The 24,719-nt window shown below is 39.4% G+C and overlaps 2 protein-coding genes and 1 long non-coding RNA gene across 4 annotated transcripts in view; 1 reads left to right on the plus strand and 2 right to left on the minus strand.

Annotated features, from left to right (window-relative positions):
• Positions 1-353: 353 nt before the first annotated feature.
• On the plus strand, positions 354-15,028 carry LOC104589986 (ENTH/VHS/GAT family protein). Its single transcript, XM_010248478.3, has 3 exons — positions 354-1,162; positions 3,119-3,400; positions 14,464-15,028. The coding sequence occupies exons 1-3, from the start codon at positions 677-679 to the stop codon at positions 14,881-14,883; spliced, it is 1,188 nt and encodes a 395-aa protein (XP_010246780.1). The 5' UTR covers positions 354-676; the 3' UTR covers positions 14,884-15,028.
• On the minus strand, positions 4,337-14,457 carry LOC148804051 (uncharacterized). Its single transcript, XR_016080500.1, has 2 exons — positions 7,083-14,457; positions 4,337-7,026 (listed from the first exon to the last, which is right to left on the minus strand). It is a non-coding gene; the product is annotated as an uncharacterized LOC148804051 (long non-coding RNA).
• Positions 15,029-15,219: 191 nt separating the features above from the next.
• The window catches only part of LOC104589985 (NAD(P)-linked oxidoreductase superfamily protein), a 45,655-nt gene continuing 36,155 nt past the window's right edge, over positions 15,220-24,719 (minus strand). Inside the window, exons 3-9 of one of the 2 annotated variants that reach the window (XR_016080499.1) lie at positions 22,095-22,178; positions 20,257-20,417; positions 19,799-19,916; positions 19,196-19,331; positions 16,849-17,027; positions 15,606-15,904; positions 15,220-15,475 (exon numbers count right to left, since the gene is read on the minus strand). Coding sequence is in view for 1 of the 2 variants with exons in the window: in XM_088894980.1 (XP_088751106.1) it covers positions 15,665-15,904; positions 16,849-17,027; positions 19,196-19,331; positions 19,799-19,916; positions 20,257-20,417; positions 22,095-22,178 (918 nt within the window). In the remaining variant the exon portion in view is untranslated. Of the gene's footprint in view, positions 15,905-16,848; positions 17,028-19,195; positions 19,332-19,798; positions 19,917-20,256; positions 20,418-22,094; positions 22,179-24,719 lie in introns of both variants that reach the window. The other variant, XM_088894980.1, reaches the window with a different exon arrangement.

The following is a 24,719-nucleotide window of genomic DNA, read 5'->3' on the forward strand; positions in this document are numbered from 1 at the left end:
TCGGTTAACGTGTCATGTCTGAAAACGTTCCCAACAGCCGAAGGCCCAAAAGTTTTGTCGATAGGCTTTGCTCCAGTCACGACTCACGAGTCACGACTTACGAGATGGCAGATTGGCAGTATGGCACCGGCGCTCATGCACTTAGTAAGTATCTGCTACAAACAAACGCTCCCAATTCTATCCCAATATACCACTGCAGCCGCAAATCGGGAATATCTTCGGACATGCTCCTGATGTACGGCTGTATGGGTGGTTGGGCCGTTATTGGGATGACTCATGTTGGTAGCTGATCCGAACTCCTCATGACTCGCCACGTACTTGTCCGCTAACCGTACGAAGGGCCGATTCAAAGCTTTGGACTTGCGACTTGTGCGAGCGCGACCTACAAAACCAGAGAAAAAGGAGATCGATTGTTTTGACACGGCGACAGTCCAAAGGGAAAAATCTCAACTGTTTAAAGTTCTCGATGAGATTAGATTCGGTTTAAGTTAGGGGTTTTCTCTTTTGGAGGATCAGGGTTCCTCAGTATCTGAACATGGTCGTTCTGCTATATTCCATTTAGCTACCGTGGTTTCAAAGTTCTAGCAGAGCTTGAGTCTGCTGGGGTCTAGGGAGTCTGAATTAGACTGTGATCTGGGGTTGCTGTTGAATTCGTGTACGGAGGTTCTAGTAAGAAATGGATAAATTGAAGTTAGCGGCATTGGGTGAGCGGTTGAAGAGCAGTGGTGCCCAAATGGGTAGATTAGTTAGTGGGAAAATGAAGGAAATCCTTCAATCTCAGACACCTGAGTCGAAGATGGTCGAAGAAGCTACTTCCGATAGCTTGGAGGAGCCTAATTGGGGCTTAAATTTGAGGATATGCGCGATGCTTAATAGCGAAGAATTTAGTGGTATGGAAGTTGTGAGGGCTATAAAGAAGAGGATTGCTAGTAAGAATACGGTGAGCCAAAGATTGAGTCTTGATTTGTTGGAGGCTTGTGCCATGAACTGTGAGAAAGTTTTCTCAGAAGTGGCGTCGGAGAAGCTGTTGGATGAGATTGTTAGGATGATTGATAATCCGCAGACTCATCACGCCAATAGGCAGAGAGCTTTGGGGCTAATTCAGGCATGGGGCGAGTCTGAAGATCTTGCTTATCTGCCCGTGTTCCACCAGACTTATATGGTAAGCTCCGCAATCTCTTCTCCATCTCTTTCTCCTTCTCTTCCCTGCAGTTCCTCCTATCATACCTTTGTTTATAATTCTTGAAACGAACCTAGGAACAGCAATTTTGTTCAGGGGAGCTCCGCATCCAGACGAGGGAAAGAGTATTAAAACAGACAAAAAGAACCTTAGACTCTTGTTATCTTTTGCTTACACTGTCATCTTTCTTTTTCGTGTATTGATTTTCTATTTTTGTTTTTACCCACTTGGCACAAATTTCATTTATAAGTTTCTTTTGTGAGCTAAGTTCTAGTACCTAATTCAATGGCGAATTGACATGGATCAATTTGCTATATGTACTATTGTATTTTGATGTCCATATTCCACACGTGAACTTGTCGTTATCATAGTGCAATTATATTGAAATGAAATGAAGTGACAGCATTCAAGTTAATGACTTTGTTGGGGTGCTTAAAGACTAAGACATTCTCTCAGTTTCTCACTATTTGAAGTTTTGGAAACTGTAAGGCGTTTATTTTTTCTCCACTTGTTGCTTACTGTTGGTTTTCCCATGATTAAATTCCATGGAACAGGCAATTCATGTTAGCAGAACCTAGTTACCCAGTAAGTCGATACATTTCTAGGAAAAGGCCAAAGGAACGGAAAAGTAAGGTTTGATTTATGTGGAAAGAAAACGAAACAAATAATAAAAGATAGAGGCGGCAGGCATTATAACAAACCACAAAACACTTTAATATGAGTGGTCAAGCTACAAAACCTTAGCTTATTGACCTTATGTGAAAAATGGTGTGGTCTGTAATTTTCTGGAAAATATTTTGATCATTGATTGTGCATAATAAAATGGGACCAATGACCATGGAGATCAAAGTGATTACCTGACTCATGAAACCTATTGGCATTCATGCTGGGGTGCCTGCGAAAGTGATGTCCAGTGGGCTCATGGTAAAGTATGTGAGAAATGCAGGGAAGTGTATAACTTCTAACTTCCCTATTAGTTTTACTGGTATTGTTTTTAATGTTTTGCTAGATCATTTGGTGAAAACATATGTGGTTGCAAGGAAGAAGAAAATATAATGGCAATGTGCTCCTGAATCCTGAGTTGACACTACAGAAATAAAAAGGAAAAGAACAAAAACGAATATGACCAATTTTTTCTTATTTGATTTTACTTGGTGGCGATTGGTTGGGTGTGAGATGATTATTAGGGCCCCTGGTCACTATCATCATATCAAAGAAGTAAAACCTTTGGCATCCAGAGTGAAAACCTCAGAGGAATGTCACGATCACCAATTTGCTACAAGATGGTTTTGTTGAGGGACAGGCAGGGAGGAGTATTTTGTATTGGGGGGTTATCCATCCTGTGGTGTTGTATGATACATACAGTACCTAGTCTCTCTAGGAAATGAGGTTTGTTTTGGTATTGTCTTTCTTCTAGTGGCAGTGAAGAGCATTCTCAGTTACTTATGGAAAAAAGGAAAACACTAATTCCATTGCAAAATCTTGGGCTGTCAGGTGTGAGAATGTGGGTTCGAGTCTGAGAGCAGCCACTTTGTGCAAAAAAAAAAAAATAAAAATCCAAAGGTTAGGACGATATCCAGTTCACCCCTCCCAAGACCCCAGATAGTTGTGACCAACATTGGGCAAAAGGCTTTTATTTCCTTTAGCCATGGAATAGCAACAAGGATAGTCATAACATGTAGAAGCTGCAAATTTTATTGACAAGTCCAGTCTTCTTAAATATACTGTCATTATGCTTGCTAAAAATTTTAGGTGTTATTTAGGAATTAAGGTGTTACCTATGGCTAGTACCCTCAATCAATGTTGATTATGAAAGTTCTGCAAATCTATTATCACTGCATTTTACATTACTGTTAGTTTGAACAGTTCATATGCATTATTCTTAGAACTAACTATATGGGTTTTCCTTTTTTTTTTTTATTTAATTTTCATTTACAGAGTTTGAAGACAAGAGGTACTCTACCTTCAGTACAAGGTGATGCAAATTTGGCACCTCTATTTTCTTCCCAGGAGTCAGATATTGATCAGCAAGTGCTGGTACCTCCAGAGGCATATCCCATTCCTGACATGGATCCACATAGCATAGATCATTCTACTATTGCCTATCACAGGGGCAGCCTTTCAGTGGAAGAAAAGAAAGAATTTCTGGTTGTCACCCGGAATAGTGTTGAACTTCTCTCAAGTATGTTGAATTCTAAGGAAGAAAAGAAACCCAGCAAGGTAATTCTTTACCTTTAAGAAATGTAGCTCCTCATATCATGCTATAGTAATTTCTTCAGACCTCTTTTGATTGGGAAGGTTTTTGCCAGATTCATAGCCAACATGATAGTGTGAATTTTACGTACTTACGTTACAGCACTTGGTCTTTCCTGAGGAGCTTATTTGTTCTAATCAATGTTTAAAAATGTCAAGGCCTTGAGTGCGGCACCAGGTATTGGACAGCGTACAACTTTCACCAGGACCTTTGGATGCCTGGGAATTAAGCCTTGAGGAGTAAAGCTTAATCTTCATCAGTTACCTTTTTTTCCTAAGAAAATAGCTGCTCATATAAGCAAGAACCATAAAAATATTAGGAGTTTAAAAGAAAGTCACTGCATTTGTGTAAACTGTTGCAATGGTTGTATATCCCAATGTAGAAAGTTATCTTACACAGGAGACTACACATCTTCCCCTTCCTATTTGCATTTCCTTGCAAAAGAAATGTGATGCACTTTTCGAACTCCATTAAGGTAGGAGCCTACTCAAGCAGAAACATCCTAACATCTACATATAATCTTCTCAGTGCACAGCCAGATCCAGAAAAGAATATCTTATCGCACTCCTTATTACTCTCAAATGCACTGCAAATGAAACCACATCCCACAAGATGCAGTTTCTAGCTTCAAGAGGAATATGTGGTATTTGATAATGGATGAACTAAGGGCTGAATGCCGAAAAGATTAAAATCTGAAAATACCCTAGTTATATTGTTGTTCTATAATAAAACGTTTAGGGTAAAATGGTCACCCTAGCATTTGGATATTTTCAGCATTCAGCATTATGGAGGTGCAAGTTACTAAATGCTGTAAAGATCAATTTTCAATTTGGAATATTTTTTGGCATGCATCTCCTAGTTCATCTGTTATTAAACACCAACTTAGTCCCAGTTTCAGATACTTTTTTTTTTTGATAAGAAGTATCAATTTATTCAAAAAGAAAAGTACAACCAGAGGCTGTACAAATGAGATACAAGAATAGATTCAAACCACAAAACCATTGGGGGATACAAACAGACTTTCAAAATTAAACAGAGAGCTACAAAAAGAACTGTCAACTTTAAACTTAGTCGATGACCAAGAACAGAGCTTCCCCACGATCTTCTGCCACACTTCGTCTTCTTGACAGCTTTTGTTTTGAAATATCCTTGAGTTTTTTTCTTGCCAGATCACCCATAACACTGTACCTGGAATCAGGTGCCATAACCATTTCCCTTTCTTGCTTAGGCCTTGTAAATTCCAGCTGTTGACAAAAGTCGCCAAAGACTTCGGCCAGCAACTTCTGATTGCAAAAATTCTGAGAATCCTCACCCAAATTTTGTGGGTGAAGCCACAATGAAGAAACAGGTGATCAACAGACTCCTCATCATTGTTGCACAAGACACACCTTTTAGAGTCAATCACCACACCCCTATTAACCAAGTTGTCTCTTGTGGGAAACTTATTTAAATAGGCAGTCCAGATTAAATGCGCAGGGAAAAACATACCTTCTTCCTCCTGGACCAGTTTGGTGTAGAAAGATTTCACCGAGAATTGGCCTTTGCTCTCTGCTAACCAGACCCTTTTGTCTGCTGCATTGACATCTATTTGGTTGTTGTACAACCTTTGAAAAAGCTTACCTAATGGTTCAATCTCCCAATCATTCAAAGTCCTTCTGAAAGTAGGATTCCAGATTATCATCCCATTTTGGAACTGGACATAATCAGCCACTTTAGCTTCCTTGTTTGATGCAATTGCAAATCACTCAGGGAAATCATCCATTAGCCTATTGTTTCCACACCATTCATCCATCCAGAAATTAACTCTATTTACCTCTCCCCACAACAAACTTGATTTCCTTGCTAAAAGCATTGTAACTTTTTTCAATTCCCTTCCAAACCGAGCAACCATATGATTGGTTGGCACCTCCAGGAACCCAATCTTCATTTCTTGAACCATATTGTGCTTCAATTACTCTCTTCCACAAGCAATTCCCTTGTTGACCATACCTCCAAAACCACTTTCCAAGTAAGGCTCCCAGTTTCAGATACTTTATATCCTTCAGAGTTCAAACATATGCTGATACACAAACCATCACCAAGAAGGAAAGAAGAAACAATTACTGACCGAAAAAGAAAGAAGAAACGATTACTGGTCAAGAAAAGAAAGAAGAAACAAATTGTTTGTTGGGACCCAAACACTCCCCCCGAACCCAACTATGGGAGTGGAGTAGACCACCACCCATCAGCAGTTCACAAGGAGACAGGAAGGACACGCAACAGAGCCCCAGAGTTAGTTACACTCAGAGTTGGTTACTCTGCAGCCAGAGGATATTCCCTCCATGATATTTTCCAGAGTTAGTTACCCTGCAATAAGAGGATATTCCCTCTATGATTACACCTGTAGGCCAGCTATATAAGGCCATAATCATATAATAAAAGGTGTGAATGAATATCCCTTCGTTTTCTCTCTCTGAGTCCATCCTCTTCCTACCTTCCCTTCTCTTCTTTCCCTTCATCTTCTGTTTCAGGAGGTTAAGCCACCCTCGAAGGGGCTTCCGAGGTGAGCGGTAACTCATCAGTTTGGTATCAGAGCCAGGCTATCCAGATCGCAGGCCAGCTATGCCACAAACACGTTCCTCTACCATGGATGATAGAGTCGACCAGCTTGAAATTGGGTTCCACTAGGTGCTGAACGAACTCGGGGAACTCAAAGTGGTCGTCTCCAGCATCGCCTCTCAGCAACAATCCGGTGAGACTAGTCACCCAACAGGGGCGGAAGCCTCTGCTTCCAGCAGCCAAAGAACTGGGTGTTACCCCACCGAAAAAGTCACTAAGATCAACTTTCCCAACTATTCCGGTGGAGATCCCATTCCTTGGATCTTCAGAGTAGAAAGATTTTTCGAGTACCACGAAACCCCTGCACACCAGCGCGTCTCCATTGCTTCCATTCACCTAGAAGGAGACGCGATTCTATGGCTCCAGTGGTATCGTCAAAACCATCCTCAGGTAACTTGGGTGGAGTTCACTGAAGCTCTGTGCATCCGTTTTGAGCCGATGACGTTCGTGGATTACGACGAACTCCTCACTCGATTAAGGCAGACTGGGACGGTAGCAGACTACCAGCTCGAGTTCGAGAGAATGGCGACCATGGTACATGGATGGCCGGAAAAGGCCTTAGTGGGGTGTTTTGTGGGAGGCCTCAGAGAGGATATCTGCTTGGAGGTGAGGGCTCTCCGTCCGGCGACAGTCATGGCTGCGGTGGGTTTGGCTCGCCTGCAAGAAGAGAAAATCGACAACCTGTGCAAAGCCAGCAAGCTGTCCTACCCAAATGTGAGGGTTACCCAATGGGCCGACCAACAACCCATGAAACAAGTTGGGGATTCTCAGAAGCCCATTTTGCCTAGGCCCACTATGCCCTTCAAACGCCTCTCATGGGCTGAGATGTAGGCCCGACGAGAGAAGGGCCTCTGTTACAACTATGATGACAAGTTTGGGCTGGGCCATAAGTGCCGGGTCCAGCGAGTGTTTCTCCTTCAGACAGAGGAAGAGCCGGAAGGGACAGAACCAGAGCACATAGAAGACTGTGAACTGATATCAGACGAACCAGAACCTGTCAGAGCTGAGATCTCATAGAAGACTGTGAACTGATATCAGACGAACCAGAACCTGTCAGAGCTGAGATCTCCTTACACGCTCTCATGGGCCTCAACCCTCTTCAGTCCATGCGAGTAGAAGGAAGATTGGTTGGCCGGTCTGTGATGATCTTGATTGATAGTGGCTCTACCCTGAATTTCATCACTTGCCGTTTGGCAAAGCAACTAGGTATGACTATACAACCCACTCCTCTCTTTTCGATCCATATGGCTAATGGGAGTTAGATGTTATGTAATGGTGTATGTAAGAAGGAAAAGATCCTCATACAGGGCCATAATTTCGTGGTAGATCTCCACCCATTGGATTTCTCGGGGGCTGATATTATTTTGGGAATTCATTGGTTACGTGGCCTAGGTCCTGCACTTTGTGATTAGGCCAAAATGACAATGGATTTTTACCAAGATGGTCAGACTTGTCATTTACAAGGGGTGCGACCCCCTAGTCCCCAAGGTGATACTTTAGCTTCCATGACACGGGCCTCCAAGGATGCTGGACAACCCTTATTTATGCACTTAGGCATTCGGCCCATAGTCCCAATTTTAAACAATCAGGGTTGTGACCAACCCACGGAAGCCCAACACGAGGCCTTATGATCGATACTCGATCAGATACCCCGGGCCCATGACCATCAGATACCCCTCTTACCAGATTCCAAATCGGCCAATGTGAGGCCATATAGATACCCTTATTTTCCAGAAGCTGGAAATTGAGAAGGCAGTAAGAGAGCTATTGGACAAAGGGCATATATAGACCAACACCAGCCCCTTTTCATCCCTTGTACTTCTAGTGAAGAAGAAGGATGGTAGTTGGCGTTTTTGCATAGATTACCGGGCCCTGAATTAGATTACAGTGAAGGACAAGTTTCTGATACCCCTCATTGATGAACTGCTGGACGAGTTAGGGGAAGCACAAGTGTTCTCCAAACTAGACCTGCGGTCCGAGTATCATCAGATCCGGGTTCACCAGGCCGACATCCACAAGACAGCCTTTAGAATCCATGATGGCCATTATGAGTTTCTGGTTATGCCGTTTGGACTCACCAACGCTCCCCCTCCACCTTTCAGGCCCTCATGAATGACATTTTCAAGCCATTCCTAAGGCGATTTATTCTGGTGTTTTTCGATGACATTCTGGTTTACAGCAGGGATTGGGACACCCATATGGAACATCTGAAACTTACCCTCACAACTCTAAGGGAGCACTAGTTACATGCCGAAATGACAAAGTGTTCCTTTGGACAAAAACAGATTCAGTACTTAGGCCATGTGGTTGTAGTAGGGCGGGTCATGGCAGACCTAGAAAAGATAGATGCCATCCAAAAGTGGCCCAAGCCCACTACTGTAAAGGCTCTCAGGGGTTTTCTTGGGCTTACCAGTTATTATAGGCGCTTCATTAAGGGGTATGGGCTTATGGCCGCCCCTCTAACGCGTCTGTTAAAGAAGGATTCTTTCGGTTGGGCTGATGATGCCCAACGGGCCTTTGAAGACTTGAAGATAGCAGTTTCTAGTCCTCTAGTCCTCACTCTTCCGGACTTCTCTCAGCCCTTTGAAATAGAGTGTGATGCATTGGGTGTAGGGGTAGGGGTCGTCCTGGTGCAGAAAGGGCAGCCCATTGCGTATTTCAGCAAGGCTCTCTCAGCAGCTCACCAAAATCAGTCCCATTATGTCAAGGAAATGATGGTTGTGGTAATGGCAGTACAAAAATGGCGTACATACCTATTGGGACACCAATTTATTATAAGGACAGACCAGCGAAGTTTGAAGTACATAGCAGAACAAAGGGTGCACACCCCGGAGCAGCAAAAATGGCTTAGTAAACTGATGGGATTTGACTACCACATAGAGTATAAGCCTGGGCCCGCAAACAAAGTAGCTGATGCCTTATCACGGGTAGAAGAGCTAGCCCAACTGACATGCTCTCAGTCCAATTTTCCCTTGTTTGAAGCTATACAACAAGAAGCCAGGTTTGATCCGTAGCTACAGGACATTAGGGATAAGTGGAGATGTGACCCTTTCCCAGGTTGCGGGTTACCAAATTGTAGGACCTGATCTTTTCTTTAGGGGTAGGTTTGTGGTTGCTCCAAATTCCGTCGACAAAACTGAACTGCTAAGGTTGTTTCATGATTCCGCGTTGGGGGGACATTCAGGGGTGCTACGGACCCTAAAGAGGCTCAGCAGCCATTACCATTGGGTAGGAATGCGCGAGGATGTTTGCACTATGTATCCGAATGCCAAACCTGCCAACAGCAGAAATACTCCTCACAGTCTCTCGCGGGCCTTCTACAACCCCTCAAGATTCCAGAGCAAGTGTGGAAAGACCTCTCCATGGACTTCATCACGGGACTTCCCCGTTCTGCAGGGAAGGAGGTTATCATGGTAGTGGTTGACCGTCTCACCAAGTATAGCCATTTCTCTGCATTGCCTCACCCTTACACCGCAGCAATGGTGGCTGATATCTTCATACGGGACGTCGCAAAACTGCATGGAACACCAAGATCCATTGTCTCGGACTGTAACCCTGCCTTCCTGAGTTCATTCTGGAAGGAATACTTCCGATTGCAAGGAACCCAACTGCACCCATCCACAAGTTATCACCCGCAGACTGATGGACAGACTGAAGTTCTTAATCGATGCTTAGAAGCCTACCTTAGATGCTTCATAGGGGAGAATCCTAGACAGTGGGCCCACAAGCTTTCGTGGGCAGAATACTGGTACAACTCGACTTATCAGTCGGCTGCAGGAATGACACCCTTCAAGGCTCTATATGGCAGAGAACCCCCTCCCATATTACCTTATGAATATGGATCGTCCAAGGTGGCAGAAGTAGAGACCCCACCTACTGGCAAGAGACGAGATCCTTAGACTGCTTAAGACCAACTTGACAAAAGCCCAACAACGAATGAAGGTCCGCTATGACTCTCACCACCACCCATTAGAGTTTCAGGTGGGTGATTTTGTCTACCATAAGCTCCAACCTTACCGCCAGGTCTCAGTGGTAAGATGGGCTTGGCACAAGCTAGCTCCCAGGTATTATGGGCCCTATAAGGTGCTGGAGAGAGTGGACCTTGTTGCTTACAGATTGGACCTCCCTGCTACCTCAAAGCTTCATCCGGTGTTTCACATCTCACTTCTCAAGAAAGTTGTGGGAAATCATACTCTTATGTCATCCAACTTACCCCAATTCATTGAGGAAGGGGACATTTACACGGAGCCTATCAGAATTGTGGATTTCTGTTGGGTTCGACGAGGTGGGCAGGTTGTGCCAGAAGCCAGGGTAGAATGGGCCGGGCTGCCTCCAGAAGACGCCACTTGGGAACCTTATCTAAGGCTGAACGAGAGGTTTCCAAACCTAGACCTTGAGGGCAAGGTCAATGCTAAGGAGGGAGGAATTGTTGGGACCCAAACACTCCCCCCGAACCCAACTATGGGAGTGGAGCAGACCACCACCCATCAGCAGTTCACAAGGAGATAGAAAGGACACGCGACAGAGTCCTAGAGTTAGTTACGCTCAGAGTTGGTTACTCTGCAGCCAAAGGATATACCCTCCATGATATTTTCCAGAGTTAGTTACCCTGCAATCAGAGGATATTCCCTCTATGGTTACACCTGTAGGCCAGCTATATAAGGCCATAATCATATAATAAAAGGTGTGAATGAGTATCCCTTCGTTTTCTCTCTCTGAGTCCATCCTCTTCCTACCTTCCCTTCTCTTCTTTCCCTTCATCTTCTGTTTCAGGAGGTTAAGCCACCCTCGAAGGGGCTTCCGAGGTGAGCGGTAACTCATCATTGTTCTTACAAGTTACAAGGTTTCGGTGATAGATGATGATTTATGTAGTATTTATAGTTTTTGATTAGCCATTGGTTCTTCAATTGCATTGAATTTTGAGATCAATAGTGATCACACAGTCAATTTTCAATTGATTTTATACTAGGGTCATTTACAACACCCCCTATAGTTTCATAGATTTACTAAAACCTACCTTATAGTTTGCATTTTACTAAAACACCCCCTATAGTTTCATAGATTTACTAAAACCTACCTTATAGTTTGCATTTTACTAAAACACCCCCTATAGTTTACACTAGATTTACTTAATTGACCTTCCATTATTTAATAGTGGAAAATAACAGTTTTGACCTCAATGTTTATTTGAATAAATTTAATCAAAAGAAAATGAAAATGAAAATATCATTTTTTCCCTTGGTAAAACACGAGTAACCACTCTATTTGGCTCTATTTGGTCAATTTTGTTTTATGTATAAAGAAGTGTTAGGGGTTATTTTGGAATAAACAATCATGGGCCCTTGCCCTTGAACGTTTTTCATTCAGTTTAGGTGATCATATTACTATTTTCAGATGGCAAAACAAACACTTCTTAGTTAATGGTCGATTAAGTAAATAGGTTGTAAACTATAGGGGTGTTTTAGTAAAATGAAAACTATAGGGTAGGTTTAAGTAAATACATGAAATTTTAGGGGGTGTTCTAGTAAATGATCCTTTATACTATCTACTGCATTTTTTGATATTTTCAGTATATATTTCCAACATGGTTTAATTGATTTAAAATATCTTTCCTATTAGCACATAGACTTTATTGTTTGGCAACCAGGTTTTGTTTTTTAATTCCTACTTTCTGATTATGCATGGTGTTCACTATATTTTGAAAATTTAAAGTTTAAAATTTAGAATAAATTATATGAACTTTATTGGTCTACCTGGGGCCTGTTGGGGAAGGAAACCTCCATAGAGAAGAAATCCTCTGCCTATTGCAAGCTTGAGACTCAGATTCTCTTTAGGTTTGAATGGGTTGCAAGTAGAAGGAAATTTCCTAGTGGTGATTGCTCGATGTTCTCCAATACTAATGCACAGATGTTAAAAAGGGGAATAAAAAATGGAATAAGTAATCAAGTTTCTTTTGGATTTTCTTCTGGGAAGTTTCATCTTTTTGGGGAAGGAGTCAATTTTAGTTTTCTGGTGTTATTTTCTAGTTTATGGGTGTCATAGGAATTGAAACAAAATTATATTAAAAGGTAATTCATCAAAAAAAAAAAATTAAAAGGTTAAATTAGTTTAAGAGTTTTATTCAATAGTTGGAATTTGATAAGTTGAAGTTATAGGTTCATCATTACTTCTCTTGCAGTATGAGGTTAGTGATCAATCTTGTTCTTTTGGCTTGATTTTGGTGTCATAAGATTGAGGTCAAGAGCTTGCTAATTTGATGGCTGACTCTTTGGCAAAACAAGGGGTTTCAAGGGTTTTTTTATTTTGTGCTACCCCATGATTGTATTCTGTCAAGGGTTTGCTTATGCTCTCACCTTTAAGGGGAGGTAACATCTCATGCCTCCTCTTAGGGTGAATGTACACTTCCTTTCTTATTATTAATAAAATTGTTATTCATTTATAAAAAAAAAGAGCTTGTTAATTTGATGAGTTTTGAGTGAGTTCTGAACATTTGAGTTTCATTAATTGTAGTAGGATTACTGGTAGGTGTTTAGAGTTATTTTAGGAGTAAGTTTTTGGGTGTCTTCTTTGGTTTATCCTAATTTTAAAGTGGTTAAAGTTGTTTTTGGTCAATTTTTGAGTCTAAATTAGATTCTTTAAAGAGAGATCTGATTCCTTCTAATTCATACCACGTCTAAATGGCTCAGGGATCATCCACATGGAATGGCATGATGGGCCAAAAGAACCCCTGTTATTCCTTTCATTTCCTCTGTTGATGGGCCAATTTTTTGACCAAAATCTGTCACATGTTCAGAATAATCCATTTTTTTTCTAGACAGTTTTAAACTAAAAAAATTGAACCTCTGGATGGTCTATATCATCTGGTGAGAAGGGTCATGCACATAGATGTAGGGCTGAAGCAACCAGAAAATTCACAAAGAGCAACTAATTAAAGAAGCATTTACCGGCAATTGTTTGAAGAATGTTGATTAAAAGGAAAATAGAACAACCTCTTTGAAGCAATTGGCTAAAACTACCCTCCCATGCTCTTATTTAGGGCTAAAATCTATCGATTGGATTTCCAAAAATACCCTTACAAGGATTCTTTAAAAGAAAAGACAAAACTAGGTGTATCGTCATTTAGGTGAGTTGAACTGTGGGATCCAGTAGTCAAACATTTGATTTTGATAATTGACCAAAATCCACAATCTTCAAAAAAAAAAAAACTGCAAATATGTTTCAAGAAAGCGTGCTTCCACTCATCCAGTTTGGCTAAAACTTGGTGAGTATCTAGTCTCTAAGAGTGCTAACTTGTGATGAAATTTGGCTTTGGTTCACCAAGTAACTTGGGGAATACAGCCTGATTGCGTGGGGCTGCTATGCTGGACTGGTAGACAGTCACCTGTCCCACTTCTTTTCAGCTTCTGAGATTCAGTTAAAATCTAAACATGGTTGCATCACGGGCTGATGTGATGAGGCATTTGGTGCATAATGCTAAGGTCTCTAATGAATGGTTTGGATCAGCCACATTATCCCTCTAGATGGCAGGGATAAGAAAGGTTGTATGAGTTATAGGGAAAGCTTTTGTTAGTCAGGTCATTTGGTGAGATCTAGCAATCTTTGGCATGGTAACTTGGTTTCTCAAAAGGAATATCCAGATTCCTCTCTCCCCTCCTCATTCTTGGAAGAAGATTCAGCCCAAAAACCTTGTCTCATGTTCAAAATAGGACTTCTGTGTAAAACATTTTTTTATTAAAGTTAAAAGATGGATGACTTATACCATGCATTTATAGAAAACATAGATATTTTAGAAAACCAAATACATGTTATGGGATACATTACTTGCTGTTGTCATGCTTCTTACATGGGATTTTTGGCTATATCACTCTGTCTTTTTTTTCATGTAAAATTTCCATTGTTTCCTTATTGATTGCCATACCTAATAGTTATTACATATTCCCATGAACTTCTCATAAATTTGCACTTAAGGCTCAGTTTGGGAAGAGTATAAATACAAATATGTTCAGTGCAAAACCTTGTATTTTGTATATTTAAATGTATTTGCACTGTACATATTTGCATTTGTACTCTTCCCAAACTGAGCTTAATAGTTCTGCTTGCACGGAAAATGAAGTTCAAAAACTCTTTCATTCTCTTTCAAGGTACTTGTTTGCCTGGTGAGGTATTTGGGATTTATCAACTAGAAAAAAGGCAAAATTCTCTCTCAATGTTGTCAGACCCAGCTAATAAAATCTCATTCTTTGTCAAAATCTAGAGGAATTGATTAAAATATACCACTTGCAGAAGTTACAGAGTTTTAATCTTCCGTGATCTCCCCTGCCCCTCCCTCTGACCTTTAAAATCTGTGTATTTCCTCCTTTTGGCTGGGGAATGGGGGCTTGCTGGTACAAGATGATACAAAGCAAAAAATAATCCAAGATTGTGAATACAGGATGATCTAACATTGAGCATGCTGGAGAAGTGCAAGCATTCGCAGCCTACTTTGCAGTGGATCATAGAAAGCACCAATGATGATGACGATGCAATGTTCTTTGAGGCTCTAAATCTTCATGATGAGCTCCAACAGGCCATTTCAAAATACGAGGAGATGGAGTCTACAGCGCAGCCTGAAGAGCAACCACCCGAACATTCTGATGCTGATGGCAAATGCTTGCTTGAACAGGAAATGGAGCCTGCAGCAGTGCTAGAAAGGATACTACCTGAAAATTCTGATGCTTCTGGCAGAAGTTCACTAACACAGGTTGAAAACGAGAAAATGGCTTCAAATCTGCATTCCCCAAAGGAAGGAGTGAGCAGTGAAATCATCAATAACAAGAAAACGTTGGATGGAGGGAAATTGGTATTAGAATAATAGTTTGGAGGAAGTTGTTATTATGCTTTTCCCATGTATATAGGGAGTTTAATGATATGGACAAGGATAACACTATCAGCTGCTGAACATTTCTTGTTGATACTGTTACGGTTACTCGTATCTATTATATTTCTGCCTTGATAAATTCTGTGATTTTTCTACCAGATGCATGAATCCAGTTTCACTTTCTAGCTTTTGACCGTTAACCCCTAACCCCCTGCCTTGATAAATTCTGTGTTTTGTCTTAGTATTCGTTTCATGGTGTAATGACTGGATTCATGACAGATCTCGACTGATTATATCTTGTCTCAACCTATTTGGATTCGCAGCAGATCCTTGGCCAAAATATGCAATCATAGCGGATACAAGGCCAACTCTGATATATAAAGTTTCAAAAGTTACACAAATAAGTCGGTGAATAACCAGTTTCGTACCATTTAAAAGAAACACAAATACAACGAATGCACGGTGTTGCCTACTCAATCTGCCGGTGAAAACAAAGATGCTGAAATGGTTGTTCTTGTGACTTGTGAGAGGAAGACCCAGAAAGAAGAACCGAGCAATTTCTCTTAGGTGCATCTTTGGTGTAATGCTGCGGTTTAGAAAAAAACATTAGTCTATTAAAAGTAGGTTCTGGGTGTCATGGCTTAGCATCCAATCTTATATGGCGCAATGTGTGCCATCCGATTTTAAAATATGGGCACAGGGTAGTAACAATGAACCTCTATAAAAAAGAATCGCTGAATTGAATTCACATTCAAACATTCAACTCCGTAGTCCCTCAAAGGATGGCTGGATCCTTGTATCTTTTAAATATGGTCTCAATATCAGACATGATCTCAGGTGGCAAAGGACGCTCGGTTGTTAGAAAAGCATCAATGTCTTCTTTCAGTTGGTCAACAGAAGTTGCACCAATGATCGAACTGGTTACAAATGGACGGTCCCGAACATATCCAAGTGCGAGCTGAACAGGGGTAAGGCCATGTTTCTTGGCTAACTGGATATAAAGTTCTGTTGCCTCCTGTGAATCATATGCAAATACAATATCATCAGCCTGAGCTCAACAATAATAATTTTCTTAAGATCATATTCTTTTTAACAGTTTCAAATTAAGTTATACTAACTTGCAGTTAAATAAACTGAGAACAAGTTCAACGTAATCTACCCATCCAATCTCTGTGTGCGTGTAATCATGTAACTAACATGGAAGATTCCATATACAGGAACAGAAGACAAGGTTTTCGACATATAGTGATCCATCACAAAAAAGGAAAAAACAAGGTTTCCGACATACAGCGGAAGCGTAGCTGAAATATATAGCATGATATTTACAAATGGAGAATAGAATAAACCCGTATTATGAAAAGAAAGTTGGCATGCACCTGTATAATTCCATTTATCACCAAGCATTGCAGATCAGTTTAAGAACCCCAAAACAAACACCAAACTAGAACATTGATGATTGACCTGCTAACCTTTGGATAAGATCCCATTAGATGATGCACACCCAAAAAATGGAGGCAATCAGGAGATTTTAAACTTTCCTATCTAGAGATAGTTTTTTGGTGGTTAAAGGAGCAAAGCTAACAGGGAGATTATCTAATTACTTAGTTATACATCATTTAAAAGGTGGCTAACATGTACAATAATGAATTTGGGCCACAAATGTGCAGTGGCATTGGATATGAAGGGTTCTGTATCTATACTCCATACATGCTCACCCCATGTAGTGGCCAGATAATTGATGCCTAAAATAAGACAAGGTTTCATTACCTTTTCCAGACTGACCATGCTGACATGCATCTAAATAAGTTTTACATATTCCACGTGTCTGATACAAGTTACAGTATAGAGTGTCCATTTTATTATTTTTTTACAGCTAAGAGGCTGCTTTTGACATGTTGTATCTGGCATCCAAAAGCAGATTCATTTCACCACCAGAGGCAATCAGGAAAAAACACATACCTTGGCAATGGACTTGTTGTATCTCTCCATGTACCCAGGGAAGAGGTTGAGCCTTCCTTTCTTTGCAGCTTCGGAAGTAATGTCTAAATATTTTCCAGTCAAGGATCCACCACCAAGAGGGGAGTAAGCGAGTAAGCCAATATTGCAATTGTTAGGATGGCATACTTCAACCAGATCAACTGTAAAGGACAATATGAATACAAGTTATATTAAAATTACCCAAAATTTACAACAAAGGCTCCAATTGGGGCTGATATTATATTGAACTCCCAGAATTTAATTGTTCTTCCTAAAATAAATCTATTCCTAATAAACCTTAAAAGTGGAAATTTCTAACAAGTACTAGGCCATAGTTCTCAAGGCAGTAAGGCAATGCTAGGCAATTGTAGGGTACCTTGTCACTAGACGAGCAAACAGATAGGAGTCAGGATTCTCCATTATTTTTGGGGTGGGGGGAGGGGGGCTACTAGAATAGGGGGTCAGCTCCTATTACCTCCAACATGTATAAAAGATGTTTTTATAACTTATTATTATTATTTTTGGGTGCTTCCTTTGTCTCAACCCCTGAAAAAGACATTGAACTCTTCAGTATGTTTTCCAAGTTTACATGGAATATTTTCTGCTTTTCAATATGAACAAGAATTTCACACATTAAGAGACAATTATCATAAATTATATAAAGAAACAGTATATGGAACCATGAATTTCAACATAGGAGGCAGAGCAGAGATGGTTCTTTAGTTTTTAAACCTAAGAGGATTCTTGTGTATGGGCTTGAATTTCTCTATGAAGTCCTGCTTATACCTTGTCTTTAAGCAGACCTCATAATTAACACACTATAGTATGCTGAGAAATCTAATGACATATTCAAGCATTCTTTGATGCAAAGCTTGTAATGAAGATAAAAAATTCCGCAAAAGGACCATTTTGAGGAAAGGTAACTGATTGTACAAGGCAGAAAAGTGTAATTAAGATGATGAACAATCCTGCACAATATATGGATAACAAGCCCTTCCCTTACAGAAAACTATGTTCACAAAAAGTTGCCACTAAATAATGAAACCCTCCATAGCCCAGATTTAGCAAGAAACTCCACTATTTAGTTTTAACTCTCTAGGAATCCATGCAATCTGGACAGATTTAGCAGACATGGTTTCTCTCAACTCATTTAGATAATGGGCTAGGTATAGAGGACCCAACCCATATTTTAACTACATTTTAAAGCATTAGCAGATTCCTAAAATAGCTAATGATGTATGGACTTGCTTTCCTCATCTTTTCTTTTGTTGAGTTGTCATTGTCAATGGTATGCTGAAGGTCCAGAAGGACCACATTCATCCATAACAATGTAAATACACCATGATTTTTTTTAATTGGTGTATATACACCATATTCTGACCACAATGAAGCAGTTACCTCCATTTACCCATATTTTTTACAAAGGAAATGCATTTCAGTAAGTATATTTCATTTATTGTTACTATGCATAGCTTGTTTCTTCCTTTATTCCCTTTACCTATTGATATTCATTTAACAGAGCATTAAATTTCTTACGCATCATATCAAATTAATTTATTTCTTTTTTCCTTTTCAACTAATATTGTATAATCATATTCTTCTTGTTTGCTTTAGAAATAAAAATGAGAAATGCATAAGCACATCCTCAATTCATTTACTAGTAAGTTTCATTTACTGTATCTGCTATTCTGTTGGGCTACTAATGTTGATATTGGGATAATATACCTTCAGCCATGCATAAACAAATTAAATCTGTCCAACTATGTTAATTCAAGGAATAGCCATTAAAAGTACCATAACCATGGTCAGTGTATATGACGCAAAACTGATTCCTAAGCAGTTCAATAGGCCCTAGAGAATGACCCATATATCTTTTAGGTTCTTGTCCTTGTCGTGTTTCCCCACATTTCCATCTTTTTAGGGCCAAATCTTCTATTAGATTATAGGCCCAGTCTCCTGTTACCACATCCACCCGCAAACTTTTTGGCCTTGACTTTTCCCTTTCAGAACCTTAAATGTCCACCAAATCTCTTCTCACTCATGCAGTCATTGTCTTCAGTGCATATGATGAAACCATCTCAGAATCCTCTTCTCAGATAGTATCATTCTATGTATGTTTTGTTTCTCGATGACTGGATTACCTCTATGAATTCTCTAGTTTACCTTTATGATATTGAATAGAGTTAGTATTCTATAGAAGATAACAGAAGTTTTACCTAAAGAGAAACAAAATGACTAGGATTAAGAATCAACAGCTATGGAAGTGACATCATCTTAACTTATATCCATAACCATGTTCTTGTGGAATTAATAGAAAGAAAGGACTTACTTTCAAACTTGCATCTCACAAGGAGACTATAGCTGTTTTGGATGCTGACAATCTTTGGTAAGCCTTCAACTTTTGCTGCATGGACAAACTCCATGACACCATATGAAGTTTCATTGGAAACACCTATATACCGTACCTGAAGCCATTTAGCTCTATCAAAAAAATGTTTCTTATTATTTTAGTCTCTTGTATATGTTCAAAAACATTGCAGCTTCATGTCAACTACAGAGTGCAAATGAAATTAACAAATAGCATCAAAGGCAATACGTGTACATTTACCATAAGTTAATGGCAACAGAACAATAAGTGTGTGTGTGTGTGTGTGTAATCCATATGTATACACGTGTGCTTTCTCTCACATGTACTATGAATTTATTTGATATAAGAGAGGTATTATACTGAACCAAGGGAAAAAAATTTCTCGCCGTTTCCAACATATAAGGATTGTCTTTTGATATGATATTTTGCTAAGATTGCACATTGTTTCACTAGATATGAACTGGGTTGACAAGACTTCATTATTTGAAGAAATGAATGATCTTGCACAATTATGCCTAAGTTGCATTGAAATCCTTTTTTTGAAGGTCATTCTATGATAATTACCTTCCCTTCATTAATGAGTTCCTGAAAAGCTTTGAGTTGCTCCACAAACGGCACACTTGGCCTCCACTTTGAAGGATCATAAAAAAATTCACCAAATAATGATACATATCGATCCGGCCTGCAACAATATATAAAATTCTCAATAATGCAACTCAACTGAAAACCAAATCTAGGGGTAATGGCCAGTTAGGTTCAGCCTAGGTCCAAACGAGGCCCAACCCCAAGATTTAGTACTGAAGTTTGTAGTCCCACGCAACCCAATGGAGAACCTGCTGAACCCACCTAAACCCTAACACAACATTGGCCAGGCTTGGATGGTCATATTTTGGATTTTTTGGTATAAAAAATGGACAATATGGAAATTATATTGAACAGTCTCGTCTTTGGGAACTTTGTAGTAATATGGAAACAATTTGAAAATAGGCTATATGGAATTCATGTTGAGATGGAGCACTAACCAATGTATTTGCAATAAATCAATGTAGTCAGTGTTAAGGCGCTTAAGACTTTTCTCTACACTTTCTTTAATATTAGCAGCATCAACCCGCAATGCTTTTGCACTATCACGTAAGTAGCTTGATTTCTCTGAATAACCACAAACTTTTGTAGCCAGTATTACCTGAATCATAAAGCAGGATAGTCCAATGTCAGTCAGTGTTTCCTTGCCAATACAGAAATTTTCTTCCAGTATCATTGTCTTCTCCAATCATAGAAGCTTAAAAGGAAAGCTTCCAGTATATTTCTTAAACATGTTATATGACAATTCTGACCAACCATTCAGAAACTGGGGCAAATTTTATAGTCAAGGATGCCAATAAGTAATGGTGACAAATATTTGGAGTAATATCAACCATGCATCAACTATTATTTGAAGTTGCCTGAAAATGTCGAAGAACAAAGTCCCCATATTATAGGAACTTGATACATCCATAGTTTGAGCTTCCAAGTAAGATATTTATCTTATCAATCAGGTAGCAAATAGAGGCACCATATCTCCTTGACTCCATCTCAGGCTGAAAAGCATTAGCGTGTGAGTTCAAGTATGAGAGCAGCCACTTTGTGCAAAAAAATGCCAAAAGTTAGGTCTGTATCCAGTCCACTGTCAAGACCCCAGATAGCTGTGACATTGAGTAATGGCCTTATATATCTCCTTGACTCTGACAGCAAGTTCAGGCACCAACTATGGTACTGCAACATGTTGGGTTGCTTTGCTAGAAAGTGACTCCATTTTTTCATTTCTTGCAATGTCCTGAACAGTGCTCAAGTAGAATTAAACATTAGCACACTGGTTTTCTTGCTTGGGGGTGTAGAATTCAATTCCCTCTTTTGTTTTGTTTTTTGGATTTTTCCAACTCCTAAAGGTATTGAACCAATCAATGTGACATTACAAAAGGTCTACAGATTCACAATTTGTTCTCTTGTTGCAGATAATTTATTTTGGGAGTTGAAACTTAAAACAACAATAAATGGTGCAAATGATAAGCGCCTTACCATATTTGTCATAAGGTACTCAATGCACAAAGGTTAAGTCAACAAAAGATTTACCTTCTCTACTCTAGGAAAATATGCAAGACCTTAGTAACTAGGGATGCAAGTTGGGCCAGGTTAGGTCGGCTGAGTTCAACCCTAGCCCTCAACCCGAACTTTTGAACTCCCAACCCTAACCCAACCTTCAATTCGACCTAACCCAACTCAATCCAACCTTTCTCCCATCCTCACAATCTCTCAAGTTCTCTTAATCTTTGATTAAAAGGCCTCAATTCAACTTTCATTACAGTATATTTTATTGGTATTTGTTTGTTTGATGTTTTATTGGTTTCTTAGCACAAAAGTGAAAAAAGGAATGTTTGAATTGATTAGATATATTATGATTTATGATAAATCTCCTATTGAAAATCTAAAATCATAAAATCAGCAATGATAAAACATAAAATTATAAAATGAAAACCACTAGGGTTAGGACATAAGAGTTGAGATAAATTGATTATGATAGTATGTTTTATGTAGTGGGACTATAATACATATGAGCATTAGTAATGGTAGAGTTGGGTTTGGGTTGGGTCAGGTTGCCTTACAGTCAGCCCTAACCCAACCCAAAGTGAAGTTGGGTTGACAAAAGTCAACCCTAACCCTAATCTGATTGTTAATCTGACCCAACTCAACTTGACCTTTCCAGGTTGGGTTCAGGATAACCCAGCCCGAGTTGCAGTCCTGTTAGTAACATAATCCTAGACCTTCTGCAACAAGACTAACTAGTCAAGAAACGCACAACAGACAGTCATTTACTGCACAATACCTTATCACGGGGTTGAGACTTCATCCAGCTAGCAATATAAATATCTGTCCTTCCTTGTGTCTCCTTCTTCATTGGAATGGGGTACTGAAAAGTAGAAGGCAGAAGGTAATATAAACATGTAATTGCAGTTGAATGAGAATAGCCAACATTAATTATGCAAATAAGTTGCAGTATCCGAAATAAACATATGAAAGCAGCTTGCAATTGAAGCTAGGCTGGCATATGCTCAACAGAAACTCTCTATTGGCCAAATGCATGAAAAGTAATTATACGGAATTCATAAAAGCTTCTGCAAATCCAAATATGTGCAATATGTGGGATATGTGCAGACATGATATTGTGTAGCAAATGCACCACTGCCCCTGTTCACAAAATGCACTCTACCATATCACTTGAAATGAATTATAGGGGAAAGCAATGTTAATTTTTGGCAGACACATGGTATGGCGGCACCAACTGCTTGGACTGTTGGTGATGCTTTCTCTAAAGGGATTATTCCAACTGTTGAGTCTAGCAATATATATTGTTAATGCCCCTAAAGTGCCAAGCCAAATGTGCACTCAAACCACTTACACTCTAACTAGATGAGTAGGGAGGGAAACTTTGTATCGGGGGTGCGGTAATGCTAGGATAGCCTTATGTTTGACCCCTTATTGTACCGTGTGATTATCAAACATCAATTGTTTGTCTTAACCCATGGTTTATGGGATAGGTTCTTTTGCACTTTTATTTCATTAAAATCATTGAGTGCTTTTAATATAAAAAATGACTACTATTTTTGCAAAATGTTATGTGTCTATACAATTATTTGGAGTTAAAGATAGTTGGAACTAAATTATATTTGCTTACATTCATACAAAGAATACAATCCATGGATGGGAGAAAAGAAACCGAGCCAAGTCTTAGGTATTCCTTTTAACCAGCAGTCACAAATTCTAAATGCTAAGCAGTGTAATACAGCAAGGGAAACCAGATTTAAATTGTATCTAATAGAATTAATAAAACATTTTATTTTTCAAATTAAGGGAAAAACATCAAAATTGTCACTGGATCCATCCACAACTTAAAGGACTGGCAAGTGCAATGTATTGGATAAAATTAGGCTATTGTACAACTGCAGGGTACTACAAAGTGAATAGGTTTCAATAAAAAAGATAAAGCAGAGCATCGTTCCATAAATTGGTTCCAAGAAAAGAAGTAATTGTTAAAACTGTTAAAATTCTGGAGTTTAGTGCCGCAGGGGCACATTTGTAATTTTACTCTTATTTTTATTATTTCTGGTCGCCCTAATATAATTATATAAATAACAGAAGCTGGCGCCGCCAGCTAAGTTTTTTGACTCCAAAATCTCTCTCTCTCTCTCTCTCTCTTCTCTCTTTTCTCTGTTCTTGCTTTTTACTGATTTTTACCAAGAAAACATGGTATCAGAGCAGCAGATTTGGGATTAGAAGCAGTTTGACCAAGTTTTTTCTCAGTTTTTCTGGTTTTCTCTGTTTCTTGTGGATCGAACCCAAGGAAGAGTACATCGGGTTGACCTGAAAGGATCTCCTGTGCAATTCTTTCCTTTCCCTCTTGGTCATGGGCCAAGAAAACACCTAGGGAAGGGAGAGTAAATGCTGTAAGAGTGTTTTTCTCTCAATTTCTGTGAATGATCCTTTTGTACCCAGGTAAGTGGGTTATGTAGGTCTAATGACCTGTGGCTATTGTGAAAGTGTGATTTCTCAGCTTGTGTGGATTGAGTGATCCTGTTTTGTGCCCAGAAAGGTGGGCTGTTCAGGTCTGAATGATCTGTAACTACTGTGACAGCAGCTTTCTACTTATTTGTTAAAGACTGCAGTAGCCATGTGGTTAAAATCTGGTGAAGTGTTACTCGTAGGGACTGTTCAGACCTGGAATTGATTTGCTTTGTCTCTGGAACTGGTTCAGTAGGGTGGTAGTGTGAGAACAAGCACTGAATTGTGATTGAACTGTGGCTGAACTGAGAACAAGAACCTTGACTGAACTGTGACTTAACTGAGAACAAGTACTTGTCTTCTGAGGATTCTGGTATGTCTGGTGCGTCTTCCAGCCAAAGTGGAGAATTTGACATGAGTTTTCCCATGGCTGTGATTCCTTTTGATGGTCTCAATTATCTAGAATGGTCAAGGGGAATCAAGCTTTACATAACTGCAAGGAGGAAAGTGGGTTATGTTAGAATTAGGGGTAGATTCGAGCTGAGCCGAGCCGAATACTTGGCTATTCGAGCTTGGCTCGCTGGAATAGTCTTAGGCTTGAGCTCGATTTGAGCTAGAGACTTGAGCTCGAGCTCGACTACAAGCCAAGATTTTTCTAAAAAATAAAAATTATACATATAGTTTTTTTTATTTTACATACAACAAAATAAGAATTATAAAAATTATTTATTATTATATATATAAAATAAAAATATACTTATAAAAATTGTTTTTATTTTACATACAAAAAATACGAATTATAAAAATTATTTACTATTATACATAAAAAATAAAAACACTATATATAATAAAAATTATTTATTATTGTAGATGTTAAAGTGAGCCGAATAGGGGTAGTTTAGTCAACTCATGTTTGTTAAGTACCTTACTTATGTGGCAGTTTTATTAGGGA

This window comes from Nelumbo nucifera, chromosome 1, assembly GCF_055504915.1.
Source record: "Nelumbo nucifera cultivar China Antique chromosome 1, China Antique-T2T, whole genome shotgun sequence".
Taxonomy (NCBI): Eukaryota; Viridiplantae; Streptophyta; class Magnoliopsida; order Proteales; family Nelumbonaceae; genus Nelumbo; species Nelumbo nucifera.

What these genes read in the sequence shown, in the direction of transcription:
- LOC104589986 (XM_010248478.3), top strand. Translation starts at nt 677, where the DNA reads ATGGATAAATTGAAGTTAGCGGCATTGGGTGAGCGGTTGAAGAGCAGT. An exon ending in TGTTCCACCAGACTTATATG is followed by an intron (nt 1,163 to 3,118) that starts GTAAGCTCCGCA and finishes TTTCATTTACAG; the next exon opens with AGTTTGAAGACAAGAGGTAC. An exon ending in AAGAAAAGAAACCCAGCAAG is followed by an intron (nt 3,401 to 14,463) that starts GTAATTCTTTAC and finishes TTGTGAATACAG; the next exon opens with GATGATCTAACATTGAGCAT.